The 20,507-nt window shown below is 42.6% G+C and overlaps 1 protein-coding gene across 1 annotated transcript in view; it reads left to right on the top strand.

Annotated features, from left to right (window-relative positions):
* The first annotated feature begins 401 nt into the window (after window positions 1-401).
* Window positions 402-20,507, top strand: part of ANKFN1 (ankyrin repeat and fibronectin type III domain containing 1) — a 98,294-nt gene continuing 78,188 nt past the window's right edge. Inside the window, exons 1-4 of the mRNA XM_073311045.2 lie at window positions 402-602; window positions 10,333-10,543; window positions 17,657-17,851; window positions 19,622-19,735. Coding sequence (XP_073167146.1) covers window positions 417-602; window positions 10,333-10,543; window positions 17,657-17,851; window positions 19,622-19,735 — 706 coding nt within the window. The 5' untranslated portion in view covers window positions 402-416. The remainder of the gene's footprint in view (window positions 603-10,332; window positions 10,544-17,656; window positions 17,852-19,621; window positions 19,736-20,507) is intronic.

The raw sequence follows: 20,507 nt of genomic DNA, 5'->3' as shown, positions 1-20,507 counted from the left end.
ATTTAACCCAAACTCCTCCCCCACTTTTTAATTTTTTTTTTACCAGAATTGTTGTTTTTCCCACAATGTGACTCACTTCGTCAGTTCCCTGGGTATCAAACCCACATGTTAGAGCTCTTATTCCTCCCATTGGCTGGCACTCATAGGGGTGGTCCCATTGGTGTCCACATCATACACACTCCCATCCACTGATGTCAATGGGACTATCTCTGTAAGCAGCAACTCAGCAATGGAAAGGATCTAAAATATGGCCCTTCGTATTCTTGGGGTGGGGTTGGCCTACCTTAATGGAAGTCCATTGCTGCATAAGTCTTGCTGTGTGTGTGACAACAATGAGTTTTGAACAGATGAAGATAGTGTAGCAAACCTGTATCCAATGGCTGCATTGCCTTCTTTCTAGGAACTGCCCCGTGAAAATGACACAGCAAATGCAGAACTTGAACCTTTCGCAGACAAAAAAGAACAGTGGGCCGTCGTCTCCGAATGCTGCTAAACGACTGTATCGCAACCTCTCCGAGAAGCTGAAGGGGAGTCACGCATCTTTTGATGAGGCATATTTCAGGACCAGATCAGATCGACTCAGTCTCCGAAAGACTTCTGTGGTAATTACTTCATTTGTAACAGACTGTCATATTAGCTAATTTCACCTTGACCTCGCTTCTCTGTTGTACCCCTGTCTTCATCCTTCTTCATCTGCATTTTGTCTGTTCACTGACCTGCTCGACACACACCTGTTCCTGAGCTTATGACACAGAGGAATCCCACTGATGTGAAGCACATGGTAATAAGCACTGTGCTTGATAGCAGATATTGGTTTTTTTCCTGGGGGCCAGATTCTGGAGCCCCCTTGCAGTACCAGTTCTTTATTCCATGAGGAGTCCACTTTTAAGGTGTAAGGTTCGACACAGTATGAGTAAATGTGGCAGAATCTGGCCCTAAAGATAAGGAAAACGTCGAGCCCACTTTGGACACATAAGGAACGATCATTTTCTCTAGAAGTTTGATGTATGCGCCAATGGCTCTAAACAGCAAAGGAAGTGACAGTCGAATAAGTACAAGGGTCCCAGGCTAGGATGGTGAGCACCAGATCAGAACCTAGACAGAGAGCCAAGGACCCATACACATCCAAGCTTTTGGCACTCTCCTCTGGTCGCAAAGCCCATCTATGGCCTTGATTGTACGAGATGCTGAGCACAGCACGTAGGCACTCACTTAACCAAGCGCAGGACTACTCCTGTTGACTTCAGTGGGGCTGCAGAGACAGCCTCGTGCGCTGCATTCTGACAGGCTCGGACAAACAGGCAAAGACCTCCATGGAATGACTCAGGCCCAGGTTCAGTAAGCAACACAACCTCATCTGTTTATTACTGGAGGGAGGTTCCGAGGCAGCTGCCCTCCTGCTGCTGGTGTTGCAGATTTCCTCCCCTCTGGAGGCAGGAAGGACACGCCCTTGGATTTCTACTCCGAATTGCTTCTTGAGGGAGGGGAGGAGCAGCCACCTGGAGGGGCTGCCTGTGGATGTGCCAAGAAATGTCTGCTCACCCAGCCAGCACAGTAACAACGCATGGGCTTAAAGTTAAGTGCTGTGCTGGATCAGGGCTAGTGTGCTCAGCACCTTGCAGGACAGTGCTGCCTAAGGCCCATATTGCTAATGGGAACCGTATGACTGGCCAGAAAAAGATGTATGGCTTAGATTTCCTTAACATGTGCAAATCTGCCTTATATGTAAGAAAAATTGCATGCAGCAGTATAAGTGCTGAAGCCCTAGGAGAGTTAATTCAAAACAATCACAGCCCGTAGATCAGGCTAGATGTTTCTTTCATGAAGTTATAGGGCTAGATTCAGCCTGGCCCTGTTAGAGGAGCATGGCAGTAGAGAGGGCATTAGCAGACTGCTGTTCTCTTACATGGCCCGCAGAAGAGCTAGGCAGAACTGCAGCCCCTGTGCGCTGGACATGATAGGACGGCTCTGTCCCCATTCCTATGATGGGCACAGGGGATTGGCTGTCTCCTGTCTTCCATGCACTGGCCAGGGGAGCTGCCTGGCTGTGGGAGAGGTAAGCAGCTGTGCATGGGCTTGGTAATGGGAACATAGCCTGTGTGCGTCAGGAATTTCTTCTTTGAGGCACAGCACCTCCTGATGCTGCCGTTGCGTCAGAGCAGCTACACCCCTCCCCTTAACAGGAGCTGCAAGTAAATGGCACTATCTAGCCCAGGGGTGGGCAAACTACAGCCAGGGGGCTGCATCTGGCCCTTCAGACGTTTTAATCTGGCCCTCAAGCTCTTGCCGGGGAGTGGGGTCTGGGGCTTGCCCCGCTCCATGTGTGCCATGGCTCTGCGTGGCTCATGGAAGCAGCAGCATGTCCCCACTCCAGCTCCTACACATAGGGGCAGCCAAGGGGCTCCTCATGCTGCCTCCGCCCCAAGCACCGCCCCTGCAGCTCCCATTGGCCGGGAACCAAGGCAAATGGGAGCTGCAGGAGCAATACCTGCAGACAGGGCAGGGCGCAGAGTTGCCTGGCCGTGTTTCCACATAGGAGCCGGAGTGGGGACATGCCGCTGCTTCCAGGAGCTGCTTGAGGCAAGCGCCGCCCGGAGCCTGCACCCTGACCCCATTCCATGCTCCAAATCCTTGCCCCAGCCCTGATCCCCCTCCCGTGCTCTGAACCCCTCAGTCCCAGCTTGGAGTACCCTCCTGCACCCCCAACCCCTCATCCCCAGCCCCACCCCAGAGCCTGCACCCCCAGCTGGAGCCGTCATGCCATCTTGCACTCCAACCCCCAATTTCATGAGCATGCATGGCCCGCCATACAATTTCCATACCCACATATGGCCTTCGGGCCAAAAAGTTTGTCCACCCCTGATCTAACCCATGAGAGGGGTTTGTACAATGAAGTTTGAATGGATCCATTTTGGGGAGCATTTGGATTTAGGGGGTTTGCTACAGGCCTAGGTATAGGAGTTAGCGGTGGAAAAGGCCTACTGGGTCATGATTTCCACCCCATCTCCTGTCTTTTTTTTGTTTCTTCTTACCAGGTTTTTTTAAATCATGTCTTTTGTATGATTACTGTGCTGGCAGATGCACTGCAATACCAGGCTGATGCATGGAGTGGATGGAATGAGTTCCTAGCCCAGCTCCCTGTTCCAAAAATCCACTTATTTTGCAGTCCCAGACAGGGAACACATCAGATCTTAAACTGTATAAATCTGTTCTCAGCCAAAAGGCTGCGGTGCAAATGATGGCTGTGGAGACTGAACTCCTCTGTCACCTAGAGAGCTGCTGGCTTGCTCTCTCACTGCCCACCATCCTTCTCAGATCTGACCTGTCAGGACCCCCTCTACGCATGGGAGTGTTTGTTTCAGTCCTCAGCCTTACTGACAAAACTCTATTGCCAGGTATGATGTGGACAGTTGTATAATGGGAAATAGATCGAGCCTCACTACTTTTATGGCCTCCAATCCATTATGCAGCCATGAAAGTGTAATGGCTTTTTGCCACGACTGACCTGCTGTAGGCCAAATGCTAGAGGTGAAAGTTTCTATATCTCATCAGTGATCCAGAGCCTGATCCAACACCCATTGAAGTCAATGACACAATTCCCACTGACCTCTGTGGGCTTTGGATCAGGTCCCTGCTAAGCAAGCCAATCAACCAACTATCTATTATTTTCACTGTTCACTGTGGAAAATAATCAGGAAACTACCAGTAAGGAGTAAAAATATGACACATCAAGGTGTTAGCTGATACGTTTTTTAATCCTAAACCTCAACTTAAAGGACATCTGTGGTATAGGGTCAACACACTGATTAAAATCAGATTTCCAGATGAGAGAACAGGATTTTTAGACCCTTTACTCACCGTTCAGTGGTGAACAGGTTTCTCGTCATTCTTTCTACGCAACACTTTCCATTCAAGAAATTTGTTGTCCAGCCAGAGACGTAGCCACCTCCCAAAGCTGCTTTATTCTCCCACTCATGTTTGTCAAAGCAATTCCTTGCTGGGACTAGTTTAACATTTTGTTTCCAACTCCAGCACCAGACATGGGCTTTTCTAGGTAACCCAAAGCAAATAGCTCCATGAGACTGCGTTTTTAAACACTCGGCACTTAATCACTTCACTGGAACATAGCTACTGCTTACCGCAAAGCAGCACGGTGGTTCTTTTCAAAGTGTACATTTTTGCATCTGTGTAACACCCTCCATAAATTAATCTTGTCGTGCAACTCTGTTAAGGGAGTAGAAACTTGAGAATTGTCCCTAAACTGCACTTGATCACTTGTAACTGGGCCATCAGATACTGCTTGCTCCCAGTGATGTTTTCACAGTGGAGAAATATACCGTGGGTGCAGATGAAGTCGGATGGCACTTTTGAGTCATTTTGATGGTACCAGCTGGTCTGAAGTTGAACATGTCGGTCTGATGAGATCACAGTCCTCCTTTTCCCCCATTTGAATTCCATCCCCAGGAGTTGCAGGTGATTGAATATAGTATAGCAAATACTAAGGGATGTGTTAAATAAGAGTTTGGTGAACTATTTGCGTTAACTGATATAGTATATAAAGATATTGCTTGTTTGCAAACTGCGCGCTACCGGGAAGAAGGATGGCCTAGTGGGTGCAGCACTTCACTGGGACTTGGGTTCAATTCCTAGCTCAGCGGCAGACACCAAGTGCAACCTGAGGCAAGTTACTTAATTTACCCTTTCCGCTCTCTAAAATAAGAGGCAATATTTTGCTCTCACACAAGCATATTATGAGAATAAAACCCAGTAATTATTGCAAGATGCTCAGATATGAGGAGGAGGAGGAGGGCCATATAAGTACCTAGGTAAAAAGAATAGACTACAGTTTCCATTGTTTTTTTTTTTCCCTCAGTGTTCAAAACTGTTAGACAATTATTTCATGCAAATACTTTTCAGCCTATTGGTTGCTTCTGAATTGTTCATTCAGCATATTTGCAATTTGGCCTCTGCTGTTTTGATTGGATGCCAAGAGTAGGTTACAATACTTGCTCTTCTCCTTGTCTAGATGAGAGCAACTCTGCATCAGATTTTCTGTGTGATTATGAACTTTCGTATTTGCATTTTGGGGTGAACTAATTTAGGCCCCAATTCAGCACAGCACTTAAGCACACGTTTAGGCGCATCCCTGTTCAGTAAAGCTTTTAGGGCCACATTTTCAAAGGCATTTAGGCAACTAAAGATATAGATAGGAGCCTAATATGATTTTTTGAACAATGTCTATGTAGATCTCACTGGGCACTTACTGGCATCTTAGGTGCCTAAATATCTTTGAAAATCTGACCCGTTAGCCTTTGCTTAACTTTAAGCATTTGTTTAAGTCCCATGAAAGTCAACAGGATTTAGGCATGCACTTAAATTTAAGCATGTGCTTAAATGCATTGAGGAATAGGGGTGGTTTGCTGAATTAAGGCTTTATTGAGCCTGAATTTTAAAAAAATCTCATCAAAGTTCCCCAATAATTTGTGCAATGTTCACCCAGAACTTGTTTTAGGTACAGCAGCTGTATAGCACCCAGCCTGCTGTCTAGTACCATACATATAAAAATAGTATATGTTTGAAAAAGAAAGGGCCAAATTCTGCTCCCAGTTATAGGCTAGAAATCCAGAGTCATGCCCCTGAATTCAGTTCAGCTAAACAATGCACACTGCACAATTTGGCCCCAAATTATAAAGCCTATTATTTTTTCTGCCTTTTCCTAATGCAAGGATTGCCCCTATATGATGTAATGTCTGTAAGACTGATTTTGAGCTTTGCATTAATATGAAGACAAAGTAAGTGGATGATTATATTTGGTCTTTAAATAGCGCTCCATAAACACTAGTCAGATAATCTTCATTGCACTGGTATAGTTTCTGTTTTCAAATTGGATGAACATGCAGGTGCTTCTGACATATATTCTGAAATTAATTTTGAATTTTGCTTTCTGTTAATGTATGTGGCAGTAAAATAGAGAGCTCAAATATTCACAGGAAATGAACTAGAAAGGGTACCAACTTGACTGAAATGAATTTATTTTAAAGTCCAAACAAATATGCCTGGAGAAACAAAAAGTGGCATTATTTGCCAACTCTAATTTTTAATATAAAGGTGGTTTTGGTAGGATATAGTTCATAGTTCTCCATCCTTAGCCTTAAAGCTGCAGGGAGAAAAGGAGTGTAACCCTTTTGCTCTTCTTATCTGGAATGTTAATGACCCAATTTAAAACATGTTAAATGTGCCTAGACAGCATAATAATGGGCAACTATTAAATACATGTAATAATATCTAATTCCCATTGACTCCAGTTGGAGTTGAAGACACTCGAAATGTTTCAGGATCCATGCCACTAATGAAAAGCAGTGTTTTATCATCTCAGATGGGAGGGGAACCCCACAAACACATGAAGAAAGTGCTGAGTTCTAATTTCAGAGTGATCCAAATCAAGCATTAGAAAAGGAGGGGAACAGATGTGTGGAGCTGCTGTGTAGTGCAAGGCAACTGCTGCATTGCAGTAAAAATTTCTCTCCTTTTAGGTTTTGCCTTACAATTGAGAAATATGTGACAGGATCTTTTCTTACATTGAGACGTGCCCTAACCAATGACAGTTTGCCTTTAAAACTATTCAAATTATGATTTAGATAACTGGATGATAATCTCTATCCATCTGCCATTCATTCATCTATCATTTTAAGATTTTTCTCTTGCACCCCTCCCACTAGCATCAAAGCACTGGGTGGGTATATGAAATCTGGCTATTAGAATTCCTTATATTAAATACAAGGAGAATTAATTAGTTATCTTGAGTGTCTTTCCTGAGTAGTGTTTATGAAATGGAGTTGCTTGGAAATTGTCAGAGAAAAACGTTTACTTCTCAGTTTTTTATCTTGGGCTCTCAAAATAAAATGTACAGAAAGACCTATTTTGAAAGCAACAGGTGTGATCTATTATACAACCTTCTTAGAAAGGATTGAAAAGCTTAAAGCAAATGTGTGTTATTTATGGTAGCTGAGGTGAAATGAAACAGGTGAAAATTTTGAGTGCAGACAATTTTAAATACTGCTAATCTCTGTTCTGGGTGGGCCACCGTATCTACTTTATCACAGTAGTACCACTTAGAGTGGCTGCCCGTTTAAACGTTTAGATAACGTCATCTCAGTAGTTGCAATATTTCTTGTATTTCCCATGTTGAGCAATGTCCATGTTTCCTCTAAGCAGAAGGTGTGCTGCACTGTTACATTCTTTCTCATAAAGTTATTGTATACGTTTAAGGTAGTTTGCTTGTTTAGAACATTATAGTTAGAGCTGGTCAAAAAATTTCTAACTAAGTTCTTCCATCAGAAAATGCCATTTTGTTGAAAATTAAACTTTGTGCTGGAACGAGTAGGTTTCAGCAAAGGTTTGTTTTTAAAAAAGACAAAACTTTGAAACAAAGTGTTTCGATAAGGTCAAAACATTAGGAACATTTTGATTTTTCATTTCAAAATGTACGTTATAATTTTTTTTAAAAAGTTGAAATGGGAATGAAACATTTCAATTGACCCAAAATACACAGATTTTGAAAATTTTATTCTATGAGAAATTTTGTTGGGGTGGGTTTTTTTTACTTTTTGGTTTGGGGGTTTTTGGTCTTTGATCTGCTTCAGAGCTCAGATCTATTGCACTGGAGTTGGGGATCTCATCCTAGTATAGCGCGTACATCACAGAGCCCACCACACAATGTGGAACAACTAGCAGAGTATTGATTCAACAATGCCATTGACAGGTATTAAAGATATACTAGCAGAACTGTCTTGAAAAGCTAGTATAGTCCTATATCCACCAAAGCATCCATTAATTTTTGGGTGCCCAACTCGAGACATCTTGGGCCTGATTTTCAGAGGTGCCAATCACCTGCAGCTCCAGCTGAGTTCAATGTTATCAGAGCTTCCCTTTCACAGGTAATAATTATTTTCCTCTAGAGGTCCACAGATGCCTCCTTGGAGTCTCCATAATCCCTTCATTTATCCCCTTTTTACTCTCCAACGCTCCGCCAGGCCTCTTGCAGCAATGAGGGCCTGAACGCAGAGTTCAGCAACGCTTCGCCTTCAATAGGCCAAACGGGAGAGCTAGTGAGTGCGCTGAGCAGGCTGCCTCTGTAACATTTCCACTTCCAGCAGCGAGGGAGAGCCAAGCTTCAGTCCTGAAGCTCTTTCTCTCTCTCATATCCAAGTATTTCTTTAATGCGCCCTTCAGCACAGTACATCCACCCAAACTGTAGCTCCCTTGCATGGCAACATGCTGAGCTCTCTTTGCACAGCTGGCCAGTTGCTTCTAATAATTCACTTTTAAAAGAAGAAAGCTGTTGGGTAATTATCACAAAGGGACATTGAAAGGGAGTTTAAAGTAACTTGGCAAATAACACGTCACCACTGTAGAGCCCTAGAAGGATGTTTTCATAAACAAAAACCCTGCAGACCATGCTAGCTTCCGGCACCTGCTTCTCCCCAGCTCAATTAAGGAGTGATATGTTTCTTTACATCCTATCTCTCTTCCTTTATCACTTCTCTTAGTTCTTTTATCTATTGTTGAGGGGAAAGAGGGCCTCACTGTCCTTTTCTAGCCTAGAATAGCGGAGAAGATGCTAATACATGGTATATCCTTGGGTTCTATTTTTCAGGTGCTCACCCACTCAATCCTGCATTTTTCTGAGTACCACACAGATACACGTATTTGGTTGCCTGCCGATATTTTGGAGGTACCCAGACAGTTAATCTACTTCAGTCCCATCCCCTCTTCTTACTTAATGATGACAAGCTCCACTGAGTTTCAATCCTTCTCCTAGTCACAGGTTTCCTCTGGAAGCAGGTGAAATTATTAGGGTATTTAAAAGTGGCCTAGGGCTTGTCTTCACTGCAACAGTTAGCTTGAATTGGTACACTCAAGTTATTGCCGTCGAGCTAACCTACCCTAGCTCAAGTGAGACTGTCTACACGGCACAGCAATAGTCAAGTTGCACGGAGTGATTACATTCGCAGCTGCTGGGTAGTTGTGGGTATGTCTATACTGCAAAGTTTCCTCTGCAAAGCCTTACCTGCATTACTGTATCCTCCCTGTTTCGGCTGTCACTTTTGTGTCTCTGGAGGTGTATCCCAGGGTTCTTTGAGCTGAGAAAGGCTAGGATTCTTTCACAGTCAGTTCTGTCAGTTGTGGGAGAACTTGTCTGTCCTTTGGGGGAATTGTGGGAAGGGTGTTGGAGGATCATCAGGACTTATGTGATCTTGCTTGAGTCCTCACTGCAAAGTGGGTGGATTCCAGCCTGAGCTTTCACCCATACCCCAAGCTGTTGAAGCAAGCACAGGTTCAAAGCACAAATAAGCACATGCTTGGGGGGGGTTGTGTGTGGATGGTAGAGGGATGTGGGCAACAATGCATGCATGCGCTAGTATTACAGTGCAGACATACCATTTAACTTGAGCTAGAGGTTTTTTTGGGTGGATGGGAGTCAGATTACGAGCAAAAACTCAAGTGATAACTCCAAGCTCTTACAGCAGTGAAGAGAAGCCAGATACACTGCTAGCATGCAGAGACCGCTGCCTATTATGCTGACAAATATTATCTCTCTTTTTTTTTCTTACTGGTACTCCTCCGTCAGTTGTGTCTTGTCTTATAATTAGATTGGAAGCTCCTTGGGGCAGGGACCATCTTTTTGTTCTGTTTTTATACAGAGCCTAGCACAGAGATGTCCTGCTTCATGACTAGGGCTTCTTGGTGCTATGGAAAAACAAATAATAATAATAAGCCCTGAAGAGTTCAGAATTTATGAGCAATTTCAGAACCAGTGCCTGGTACCAGCTCATGATAAAGCTGCAAAACACTTTTTGAGTTTTGCTTTGTTTTAGCTGGATGTTGATTACCTTGGGTTACATCCCCCAGTGTTTTGCTTTGAGTTTTGGAGTTTGAACAACCTCAGAGTCAAACCCTCTGCCAAAACCACAAACTTTCACCCCGTTTCACATCTAAATCTTAAAAGATCACTTCTGTGGCTTGGTTTCAGGAAAAACCTGTAAATCAGCTCAGATTTGCTTTGGAAGGATTGTGAACCTCATTGAACCTTCCAACGAACCTGAACTGAGTTCAAGGGTATAATGAAACCTGAAGCAAGGGGAGATGGGCTTTGTTGAAAACAATTTGCACATCTCCAGGGGGAGACGAACCTACTGGTAGGGCCCTTCCTGTAGTTTTTACGCTTGGACTATAGGATTGGGCCAGTGGTCCCTTGAACAGGATACAAAATAAAACTTGTGGCTGCCATAGGAAGAATTGTAACTAATTTCTGCTGTTGCTGATGTACAGAATTTCCAGTGCAACGAAGCTATGTTTGAGGCGGTGGAACAGCAGGATTTGGACACTGTTCAGATTCTCCTCTATCAATATACACCAGAGGAGCTGGATCTGAACACACCGAATAGTGAGGGATTAACTCCCTTGGATATTGCCATCCTGACAAACAACGTGCCTATCGCTAGGATTCTTCTGAGGATTGGCGCAAAGGAAAGCCCGCACTGTAAGTATAGCAGAACACAAATTGTGTTGCTCCAAATAATCCATACGAAGGGCTTCCTCATGCTCTGGGAGGCTTAATTAAATTACATAAAAGAGAAAAGCCCATCTGCTTTTGTTTGTAAGATGAATACAGGCAGCAATGACACCACGACAACTGGAGACAGTTGCAGAGGTATTTGCTTCCTGAGCACAAGCTCAGCAGGTCTTTCCTGTCCCATGTGTCAGCAACTGGGGTGCAACCTACCAACCCAGCAAATCCCAACCTCTAGACTAGCTTTAAGTGGCTCTGGGGATAAAGTTAGCTGCTTGCCGTGTGCCGTAAAGAGGGAACACACCAAAGTCACGTGGGAATGGCCTCAATAATGTCCAGACATAGCTGTTCACTTTCGCTGGTTCAGTGTGTCACCCATGAGTCTCCATAGGTATAGCCGTGTAGGAACATGAAGACATACGTATTCCACGTAGGCACAGGATCCATATTTATCAGAGTTATTGTTATGATAGTAGTTAGTGTGAGACACCCTAGTGCACACTAGAATTTACACCCCTCAAGTGCAGATAGTATAGACAATGGTAGTTTATATGATGCTATAGGGTTAGGGCTCATTAAATACTTGACAATTACCAATTATAGCTGCTCAAGTTACCATGGTATGTGCAGTAATCTCCATTTTAAGTATTAGGTTTATGTTTTGAGGCTTGTTTAATCTTCATTTTAAAGCTCTTTGGGATGAAAGACACAAAGCAGAAAGCAAAATCTATTACTTGACTGCATCCTCTCTCTCTCTGGGTCACACGGCTCTATGGACCCGTCTGCCGTAGGTACATTGTCTACAAATGCCCCATTGCTGCTAAAACTGGTTCATGTCCACTAGTGTTAGCAACATTGCGAGCCCTAGCATAGCTGTACCAAGACAAGTGGCAAATTAATCACTTACTGTCTTTCAGTAGAGACAAGATGTCTTTCTAAAGTATATGCTGTACTTCAACTATAGGTAGGGCTTCTGATTTTAGGTTTTAAGTAAAAAACACCTATAAAACACCCCAAATACAAAAAAAAATTAGTGTTTATCCAATGAACAGCCAAAAAGATATTGGAAATGGTTACTCAATTCAGGTTGACTTCCCTGCTTTCCCTATAGGCAGTGTCCCTGGCTTGTATCTAACATTAATTCATGCTAGGTACTTTAAATCTGCTTCCGCTACTGAGTGCAGCCAATGCCTACATTCCAGTGGACACTCCATAGATAGGGAGGACTGTACATGCAAACAGAATTTACAACACTTCTGCATTATGAATTGTGGATGCAATTAAAAAAACTAATAAAAATTTTAAAATCCATTTTGCTTGAAGATGGAAATGACTATTCTTGACATCATAAACGTACTTTTTGACTACATTGGGATATTAATATGATGGGAAAGGACACAATCTCTCTATATGATGGTGAGCGTATTTGTATTATTTTATTTTTTTATTAAATATCAGCTTCTATCTGTGGTAAATATGCGTTATAAAAAATGTCAGCCTAGTGCCAGGGAGAGGTATATGAAATGCACTAAATGCTAAACCAGGGATCCATAACAAATTTACAAAGCTTAAACTAACATGTAAGTCATTTTTATACATATAATAAAAATTAAAGTTGATCCTATTTAAACAAGAATTTTGGGATGTACCCCCCAAAAATCTTCTCATTACAGTATATAAAAAGTGAAAAACCCTGATGTTTGCATATCATCACAGAACACAAATTGCTAAAAAATGAACTTAATACACCCTGAAAAACAGAAGCCGTCACTATAAATTACTGGACTCAATCATGTTCAGGTACCTGGTCTGGGTTATGCAGGAGGTCAGACTAGATCAGTGGATTTAGGCCCACATTTTTATCATTATTTAGGAACCTATTGATGTAGATAGTTGCCAGTGGGGGATTTTCAAAAGTGTTTAGTGCTTCCACTGGGCACCTAGCTGCATTTTAGGCAAGTAAATACCTTTAAAAATCTGGTTCCTAGTTCCTATTTAGAGCATGGCCTATTTATGCCATTCAGCCAGTATAAAAGGACCTCAGTGTACCCAGCCTTAGGAATATGTAAGATGGACTACCAGCTGCTGGCAGGGTTACCAGAGCTAAATAACCGTGTTAAAAATGATTGCCTCAGCCAGCACCCCATCCAAGCTAGGGCAGTTTAACATTATTAACACCAGTGGAGCTGAACTGATGTTAGCAATAGTGGGAAATCTTTAGAAAATAGGTAGACAGGGCCTGAGTCAGTAATACAGAGCTCATAGGTCCCTAATGGCACTGAGTATATGAAACAGGCTAATAGACTGTTATGCCTATGGAGTAATGGGACGATTATTCTGGTCCACGCCATGGTGTCCCAACGAGGTAGCAAGGAATGTGGAGGTATATCACTGTTGAGCTAACAGTCCCATTAAAATCAGATTACCACAATTTTAGGGCCTGATCCAAAGCGCAGTGGAGTCAATGGGAGTCTTTCCATTCACTTTGTTGGGCTTTGGATCAATGAGAGAATGACAGTAGCAATGAACTGGCAGGATGGCATCGGTAAATATGTGGTAACTGCACCAATGAAAACTCAGCTCAGATTATACCTCCTCACTGCACGGGAACACTAATAGCACTTATTGTGGTTATAAAACTATCCTTTGTCTTCTGTCATGGGACTTTTCCTGCATAATTTGGGGAGTGCGGGGGAGGGGGGAGAATTTACCAAGTCAATTAATCAACCTTAAACCATGACACAAACTCTGACGCCTTACTTTTGGCTAAAAATACACAAATATATACGAATTTGTTTTAAACTGTCAATGCCTATATTTAGGACATTCCCAGCAAGGCTATAATGAGACTGTGTTTGAAGGGTTCAGCCACTGCAGACTGTGTCATTAATTTGAAGTTAGTTAAATTAACAACATTTAGGACTGGCATGTCAATCTCAGTGCTCCAGGAAATTGCACCTTGAGGCTACTCACATTGCCAATTTTTTTCACTAGAGAGTGTATGTGTGTGCGTGTGTATGGGTGTGTGTGTTGGGATTTTTTGCCAGACCCTCAGTGTTGGTACACCTTTATTGCTTTTCTATGTCCACAGCACTTATATTATCATTTATTCTGGCCTCCTTTAACCTTCCCAAGAGATTTTTGCATAGTGTAGCTGCTCAGTGAAAAGAGTTGTGTTTTTTTTTGCTTTATATTTATTTGTTTATTTTTCTGTCATGGTTCATGACTGAGGCTTTAAAAAAAAGTGTGACAGCATTTAGAGTGCATGATTGACTGCTGAAGCAACATTCATTAACCATGACAAATCTAGAGGAAAACACAGTCTTGAGTGTTCTAAACAGCAGTAAAAAAAAAAAGAAAAAAAAAGACTAAACTAATTTTTCATTGACCTCATCTGTAAATAAATGCAGTCTGATGGCAAGCAGGGGCAATCATAAATTAGTATTCATTTCCTGTAATTAATGCAAACATGCCTATGAACACGGAGAATATGAATATATAACCACTTCATTTCCATTTCAAAATATGCCCACCAAATTTCCACTTCACTTATCATGATTTTCAGTTTTTCTGATTGAAATAATGGTTAAGGCTTTCTCAATAAAAACCAAATCACTGGGTTTTTGTCCTTGAGGATCTAAAGTCGCTGCTTGAAAGTGAAAAGGAAAGTGTCTCATTCAAGGCTCCATGGAATGGCTTTCAGCCCCTCTGTATTTGTCTCCATTGTTCAAAGCTGGCAGTAATCGTTGTTTTACCCTATTCTGCCCCCTTGCCACACTTCACAGACCCTCCTTCCCTGTTAGAGTGAAATCCCCTTCACCCGCATGGCATTTGGGCTCTGGAGGCCTGACCCAACATCCAATGGAAAGACCCCCATTGACTTCAATGGGCAGAGGGATCTGGAGGTAGAACTCCCACCTGTCCCTTCCCTGTAGGACGCAACTCAGTTGCAAAGGCTGTTGGACAGCTAGACATGTATAAACTTGGCCTCTCGCTGGCTGCCTCATTTGAGACCCTTTCTGTGGTTCAAGGTACCTGTGCCTGGCAACTCTGCCCACTATCTCCGCCCAGCACAGCCCCTGGCAGTCATGCCATCACTCTTTTCTGTCATGTGGCTGTTACACGTGAGGCTCAGAATTCTTTGTTTCCTCTCCAGGGCAATGTGGCCTTCCACTGGCCTTCACAGTGGGCCACACCCTGAAACCCTCCCTTAGTTTCATCAGTTCCCTGAGTAAGGAACAAGGGAAATCTCTTTCTTCCTCACCCACCCCAGCAAAACACACAGGAGTGGGCCACGGTGCGGAAATCTCCCCGAGGTCACTCTTGAAGAGCTTTCCTTGCACCACCCCCACAAGTGGAAGGAACTCGGGAGCTATGGATTGTGGAGGGCATGCCACCTACCAACCCTCACAGACCTCGGTGATTCAGAGCGAAAGGAGCCCCGACCCCCAATTCCAAGGGAAAACAGCAGCCCTGCTACAAGAATAGCTCTTGCTTTTCCTCTCCCCTTTCCTCTGCCCATTAGCAGCAGGGGTCCAGCAGGAATCACATACCATTAGCTGGGTCCCCTTGTAGCTACACTGCCATCGCTTTAGAAAGGACACAGGTGACATACCTCCCAGCTGCGTTACTTGGATTTCTGTGTGGAAATCCAAAAGCAAATCAGAGAGCAACAACTCCCACTTCCAGATCCACGTGGAGCCCAGTCTGTGCGAGCCCCAGCACAAGCTCATTCTTCCCTTAATTACCAAATAGGCAGAAGGATATAGTGCAGTCCCTAGAACATTTACATTAAAAATGTAAAGCAGGTTGCTTTACTCTCCCTGCTCTCAGAGTCCACTTTGTGCTGTGTAACCATCTCTCTCTCCTCCACTGATTTTATTCATCATTTGTTCTCATCTTGGCTTATTTGTGCAAAACTAAGTACAAATAAAATTAACATGTCCAGTGGTTGTTGCCTGTAAACATTCTACACCTTGCCAAGGCCTGACAACTGTTGAGTTGAATCTTGATGAGGGAGATAAGGTTAGATCATCCTCTGGAACTTGGAACAATGCCAGTTTACACCAGCTGAGAACTTGACCCATAGAACCTTCCCTCTCAGTCCTGATATGCTATCAGATATGCTCCACACTTACCATTTGCATGGATCCAGGAAGGTCTGTCACCCTTTGCTGGTCTCACAGAAGGTAGCGAATTCTGAAGATGTCAGCCGAGTGCGGTAAGCATGGCTATGTGTCCACAAGATGTCCACATGAAGAATGATCGTACTTGGAGGCGAGAGGCTGCAAGCCAGCTTCTGAAAGCAGAGCTCTAGAGACGACCATTCTTCAAAAACCTTTAGGATGTCAGAGGTGTGGAGTAATTCTTACTCTTCCCCTTGTGGTTGTTAAATGCCTGATGACACTTTTCACAGTAGTAAGTGGGATTATCCTTGGACTCCTGGCTAAGCTCCAGTCATGATACTGGGGTTTGAAATGAAAACGTGTACACATATATGTATTCACATCAGAGTATCGCTCGGCTTTTTTCCTGGTGCAAAACTTCTGCTTTATCTGAGCTGTTGGACTGATTTTTTGATATAGTGGAGTAGCTATAGAAGGCATCACTTAACACCCAGATCTGGTTGCTTTTGCTTTTATGTGGGGTGTTTTTTATGTCACAGCAGGTCAGAGTCCTGTCCCTATATCATATATGTTTGCATTCTCAGAGATGCCTTGGTCCCTTTTTAAATGGTCATTGCAACTTCCTCTTTGGCAAGGTTGGTTCAGATCCCATAAAAGTCATAAAGGAGCCAGTAGCCTGGCTGTGTCCCTAAGCCCCATCTTCCCCAGCATTGCTAAGAGCTGTGGCTTGTCGTGGTAAATTATTCTGATGAATAGGGCCCTTTTTTTTTGGTCCAAGGCAATTATGACTCTGATGTTAAAATCAGACAGCTCTTGTGGAAAGTTACTGCACTCCACAGCAAGATTATTTCTGGTGATTTCAGGAGTCCTCCTCCTTTACACTATGTCCTGAATTTTGACCACCACCTGGATTTGCCACTTTTCCTCCCATGTTAAATTAAGCAGCTTTGCAAATAATATTTTCTAAATTGCGAATAATTTGATCAAACTCCCCTAAATATTTCAGAACAAGAGCAATTCTAAAACAGTTTGCTCCACGCAACTTCACTAGGCAGTCGTGGCGGTAGTTTGCATTACAGTAGTGCTCCCAGACCTCGACTGAAGTTGGGCCCCATTTTAGATTTAACCTCTGTAGCTGTCATTTTCCGTATGTTTATACAGCACTTAATGCAATGCGGCCCAGACCTGGCTGGGCTGTCAGCACTACTGCTATATAAATGTTAAATAATAATAATACACACACAGAGACACGTTCAGACAGTCCCTGCTTACAAGACAAGGCAGGCAAATGAATTATTATTACCCTTCTTTTACAAATGGGGAGTTCAGGCACAGGGAGACTAAGTGAATTGCCAAAGGTCGTTCTGGAAGTCTGTAGTAGAGCACAGACGTGAATACCGATCTCCTGAGTTCTACTCCAGCACCTTAACCAAAAAGCCATCCTTCCTGGGCTTCCAACAGCTGTTTCTTTTGACCTGTAGATGTTTGTGAATTTTATGTTTTGTCCATCGTTGACCACAGCTTTTTGTTCATTAGAAGCGTATGGGTTTTTATGACCAAGTAAAACTGAAAACTGGGTGAAAACTGAAAAGCTTTAATTTTGGCTGTTAATCTTTTGTAATAATCCGTCAACGTGAAAGAAAAGGAGGTAGGGTAATTTTGGTTTGCTTAAGACACTTTCAGACATATGATAAATACTTGAGCTTCAACTTCCTCACCTTACTCATGTGGTTAGTCTCATTTAAACAGGACAGATCCTCAGCTGGTATAAATTGACATAGATTCATTGACTTCCATGGAGCAATGCCAGTTTACACCAGATGTGCATCATTTCACTTCAGTAGGGCTACTCGAAGGATGGAGAGGATTTGGCTTTAAATGGGTTGTGCTAGTGTAAGTGAGGACAGAACTTTATCATGCCATCAAGCAGTCACTTGCATTCCCCTTTTCTTGGCAGTTGTTAATATGGAAAGCAGGTCAATGCATCTGAGCACCTTGGTCCAGGAAGCCCAGCAGCGAGTAAGTGAGCTGTCTGCACAAGTGATGAGTGAAGGTCTTAGTATGGACAACACAGACAAAGAGAAACAACTAAAAGCGTGGGAGTGGAGATACAGGCTATACAAGCGCATGAAAGCAGGCTATGAGCATGCCAGTAAGTAGAACCAAGGTGGTTATACACCTAAAAGGAATATGCTTTAAATAAGAATACTTTGCACTTGTAGAGCAATTCTTTCTCTACAAAAATGCTCTAATCAGTCCTCATGATGCCCCTGGAAGCAGCTGAAGGTTATAGGTGGGGAAACTGGGCACAGAAAATAAGTGACCTGCCCAAAAGTGGAAAGGGAGTTGGTGCTAGAATTTGAGAGGCCCAATTATCCTGACAATTGCATGTGTGCAGCTTCTACAGAATGGGAGTTGTGTGTTCAGAACTGTTCGGATATTCAGACCCTAAAGCTCCTGGTACAATGTCTAATTCTTGCACCATTAAGCCACACTCCTTTTCCCTTTCCCCTATTTCCTTGCTTTTACATTTTCCTTTCAGGTTTCATTTAATGTGATTAAAGATAGTTGCAAAATAGGGACATTTGAGGAAAAATGCGGGGGAAATTCAACCTTTTTATCATAATTTGAAAAAACAATTAAACAATTCTGTTGGTGGTGAAACACCAGAATGAAGTTTTCACACAGAAAATTGTGAGAAGTTAATCCTATTTGTTGGCATTGAAATGCAATACTTCGACAAAGAAAATGAGCCAATTTCAAAACTTTGGATCTTTTTAAGCCCCTCTAAATGTGGTTCTGTGCAGAAAGGCACACTGTGGCACTTGGAGAGGAGTAGACTAGAGATTGAAACTTCTGTTTGTATAAAATTTAGATCCTTTGGCTGTAATAGATTCAGTGACAAACAATCATTGTCACCATTAACATCTTTAGAACCACCTTTCAAAAAATCTGTTTGCAAATAATTAACTTTATCTAAAGGGTATTACACACCGAGAATACTCCTCTAATGTATTTATGGTGTTCTCTGAATTAGGATATGGGGAATACTACACATGTAATGTTCATTACTTGCGATGACAAAATTGTAAACATATTAGGCCACATCCGTAAGTGATTTCAGCCAGTGTATCTTCATTTAATTCAGTGGTGCTACACTGGTATATACCAGTAACCAGCTGAGGATCTGGCCCATCAGCCAGCATGTGTTATGTTACATGACAAGAGTTTGCTTAATGCCCTTATCCTAAATTAGATGTAAAAAGTTAGATAACTATATCATCTTCATCCACATCCAACATGACTTCAGAGTCGTTTACATGTTCAAAGGGATTGCCAGTTTTTCCTACAAACAATAGGTAATTAATTTGATTTCTGGACTGAATTATTCTTCGAACTGATCTATATGCTCAAAAGAGACTTCATGCCACGACACATTAGAATGACCATAGTGAAACATATACAAAGTAGCTGTTACAATCTTGGTCATTTCTAAACCAGAATAATGTAAAAATGTTTTTCTGTCATGTGATACATTTGAATCTGTTAGTGAAATCTTGATGATTTAATTAGCTCTTTATGGTACTTTTTGTCCCTTTTCTTTCCTCCCACCCACACCAAAAGATTTATAGGGGCTTTTCATTGACATAATTAACATTATTCTGTTCTATTGGGTTACATATGTACAGGAAGATATTTTTAACCCAAAGGAGCTGAAAACCATGATAGAAACAAATGGTGTCTGCAGGATATTGTTAGTTGAGGCACTAATTAAAATGTTCAAAAGGCAAGGAACACAAACACTTACGAACCAAAGCTCACAATTGCCGGGTGGTTTTCAGTTGGTTCTTTGAAGACACACAAACGTTGTTTGAATAGGATTTGTTGTGCTATGGACCTGATGTTTTTTCTTCTCTCCCAGGAGCCCCTGAGGCGCCAACCAATGTCTGTTTCATGGTAACAAGCAGCACATCACTCACTGTCACCTTCCAAGAACCTCTTAGCGTCAACTCGGCTGTAGTGACCAAATATAAAGGTACTGGATTTGAACATATTTCATTTACCTTTCTTAAGAGTGCGCAGAAACGTTAGGGCTCAATCATGAGCTATTTACTTGCAGAAAATATTTTGTTCTGAAAGTCTCATTTGGATAGAAATATTTCATTGGTTATTTGTGTATACATGAGAATGTTTTGGATGGGATTCCCTAATGAGACGGTAAGACAAAAAGACAGTTCACCCAAACCATTATCCATGGTGCCTTGAAGTTAGCTTGACTCATTGTGGTTAGAACATGGGATGAGCCAGTTTAAAAACATCAGCTAGCCTGTGGGCTTCTTAACAACCCTGTGTGTCCTTGCCCATGCCAAAGCCACACTGCCATCCCTTAAAGGAATGCCTCTGGAAGCTGAAGCCGCTGGCTGTGGTTTCACACAGCCCAGCTAATTAGCTGTTCCAGTGCCGTCACATAATTCCTGGAAGAGTATCACATTAGGGGTGGCACCAGTTACAGTCTTTAAAGTGGAATGAACAGAGAAAATACCTTTCTCTGAACAGTCCTGCTAAACACTCCAAGCACATGCAGCTCATCAGCATTGTTGTAATGAATATTAAATACAGTTCATGAGGCTGCGGAGAGGGGCTTAAGTATTTAAAATACTTCTTTTTGTAAGCAAAGCAAATCTATTTTTAAAGCCATTGGTGTGTTTACATGGACTCTATTAAGCTTCATCCTGACGAATTTTAGAAAGGAAAAGCATCATTTTTTCTTTGCTGGAATATTTCACGTGAAGCCCATTCTAGTTCCT

The sequence above is a fragment of the Lepidochelys kempii genome, chromosome 14 (assembly GCF_965140285.1).
Source record: "Lepidochelys kempii isolate rLepKem1 chromosome 14, rLepKem1.hap1, whole genome shotgun sequence".
NCBI classification, from domain to species: Eukaryota; Metazoa; Chordata; order Testudines; family Cheloniidae; genus Lepidochelys; species Lepidochelys kempii.
Note: the sequence above shows the minus strand (reverse complement) of the source record. Positions and strands in the feature narration are given on the sequence as shown.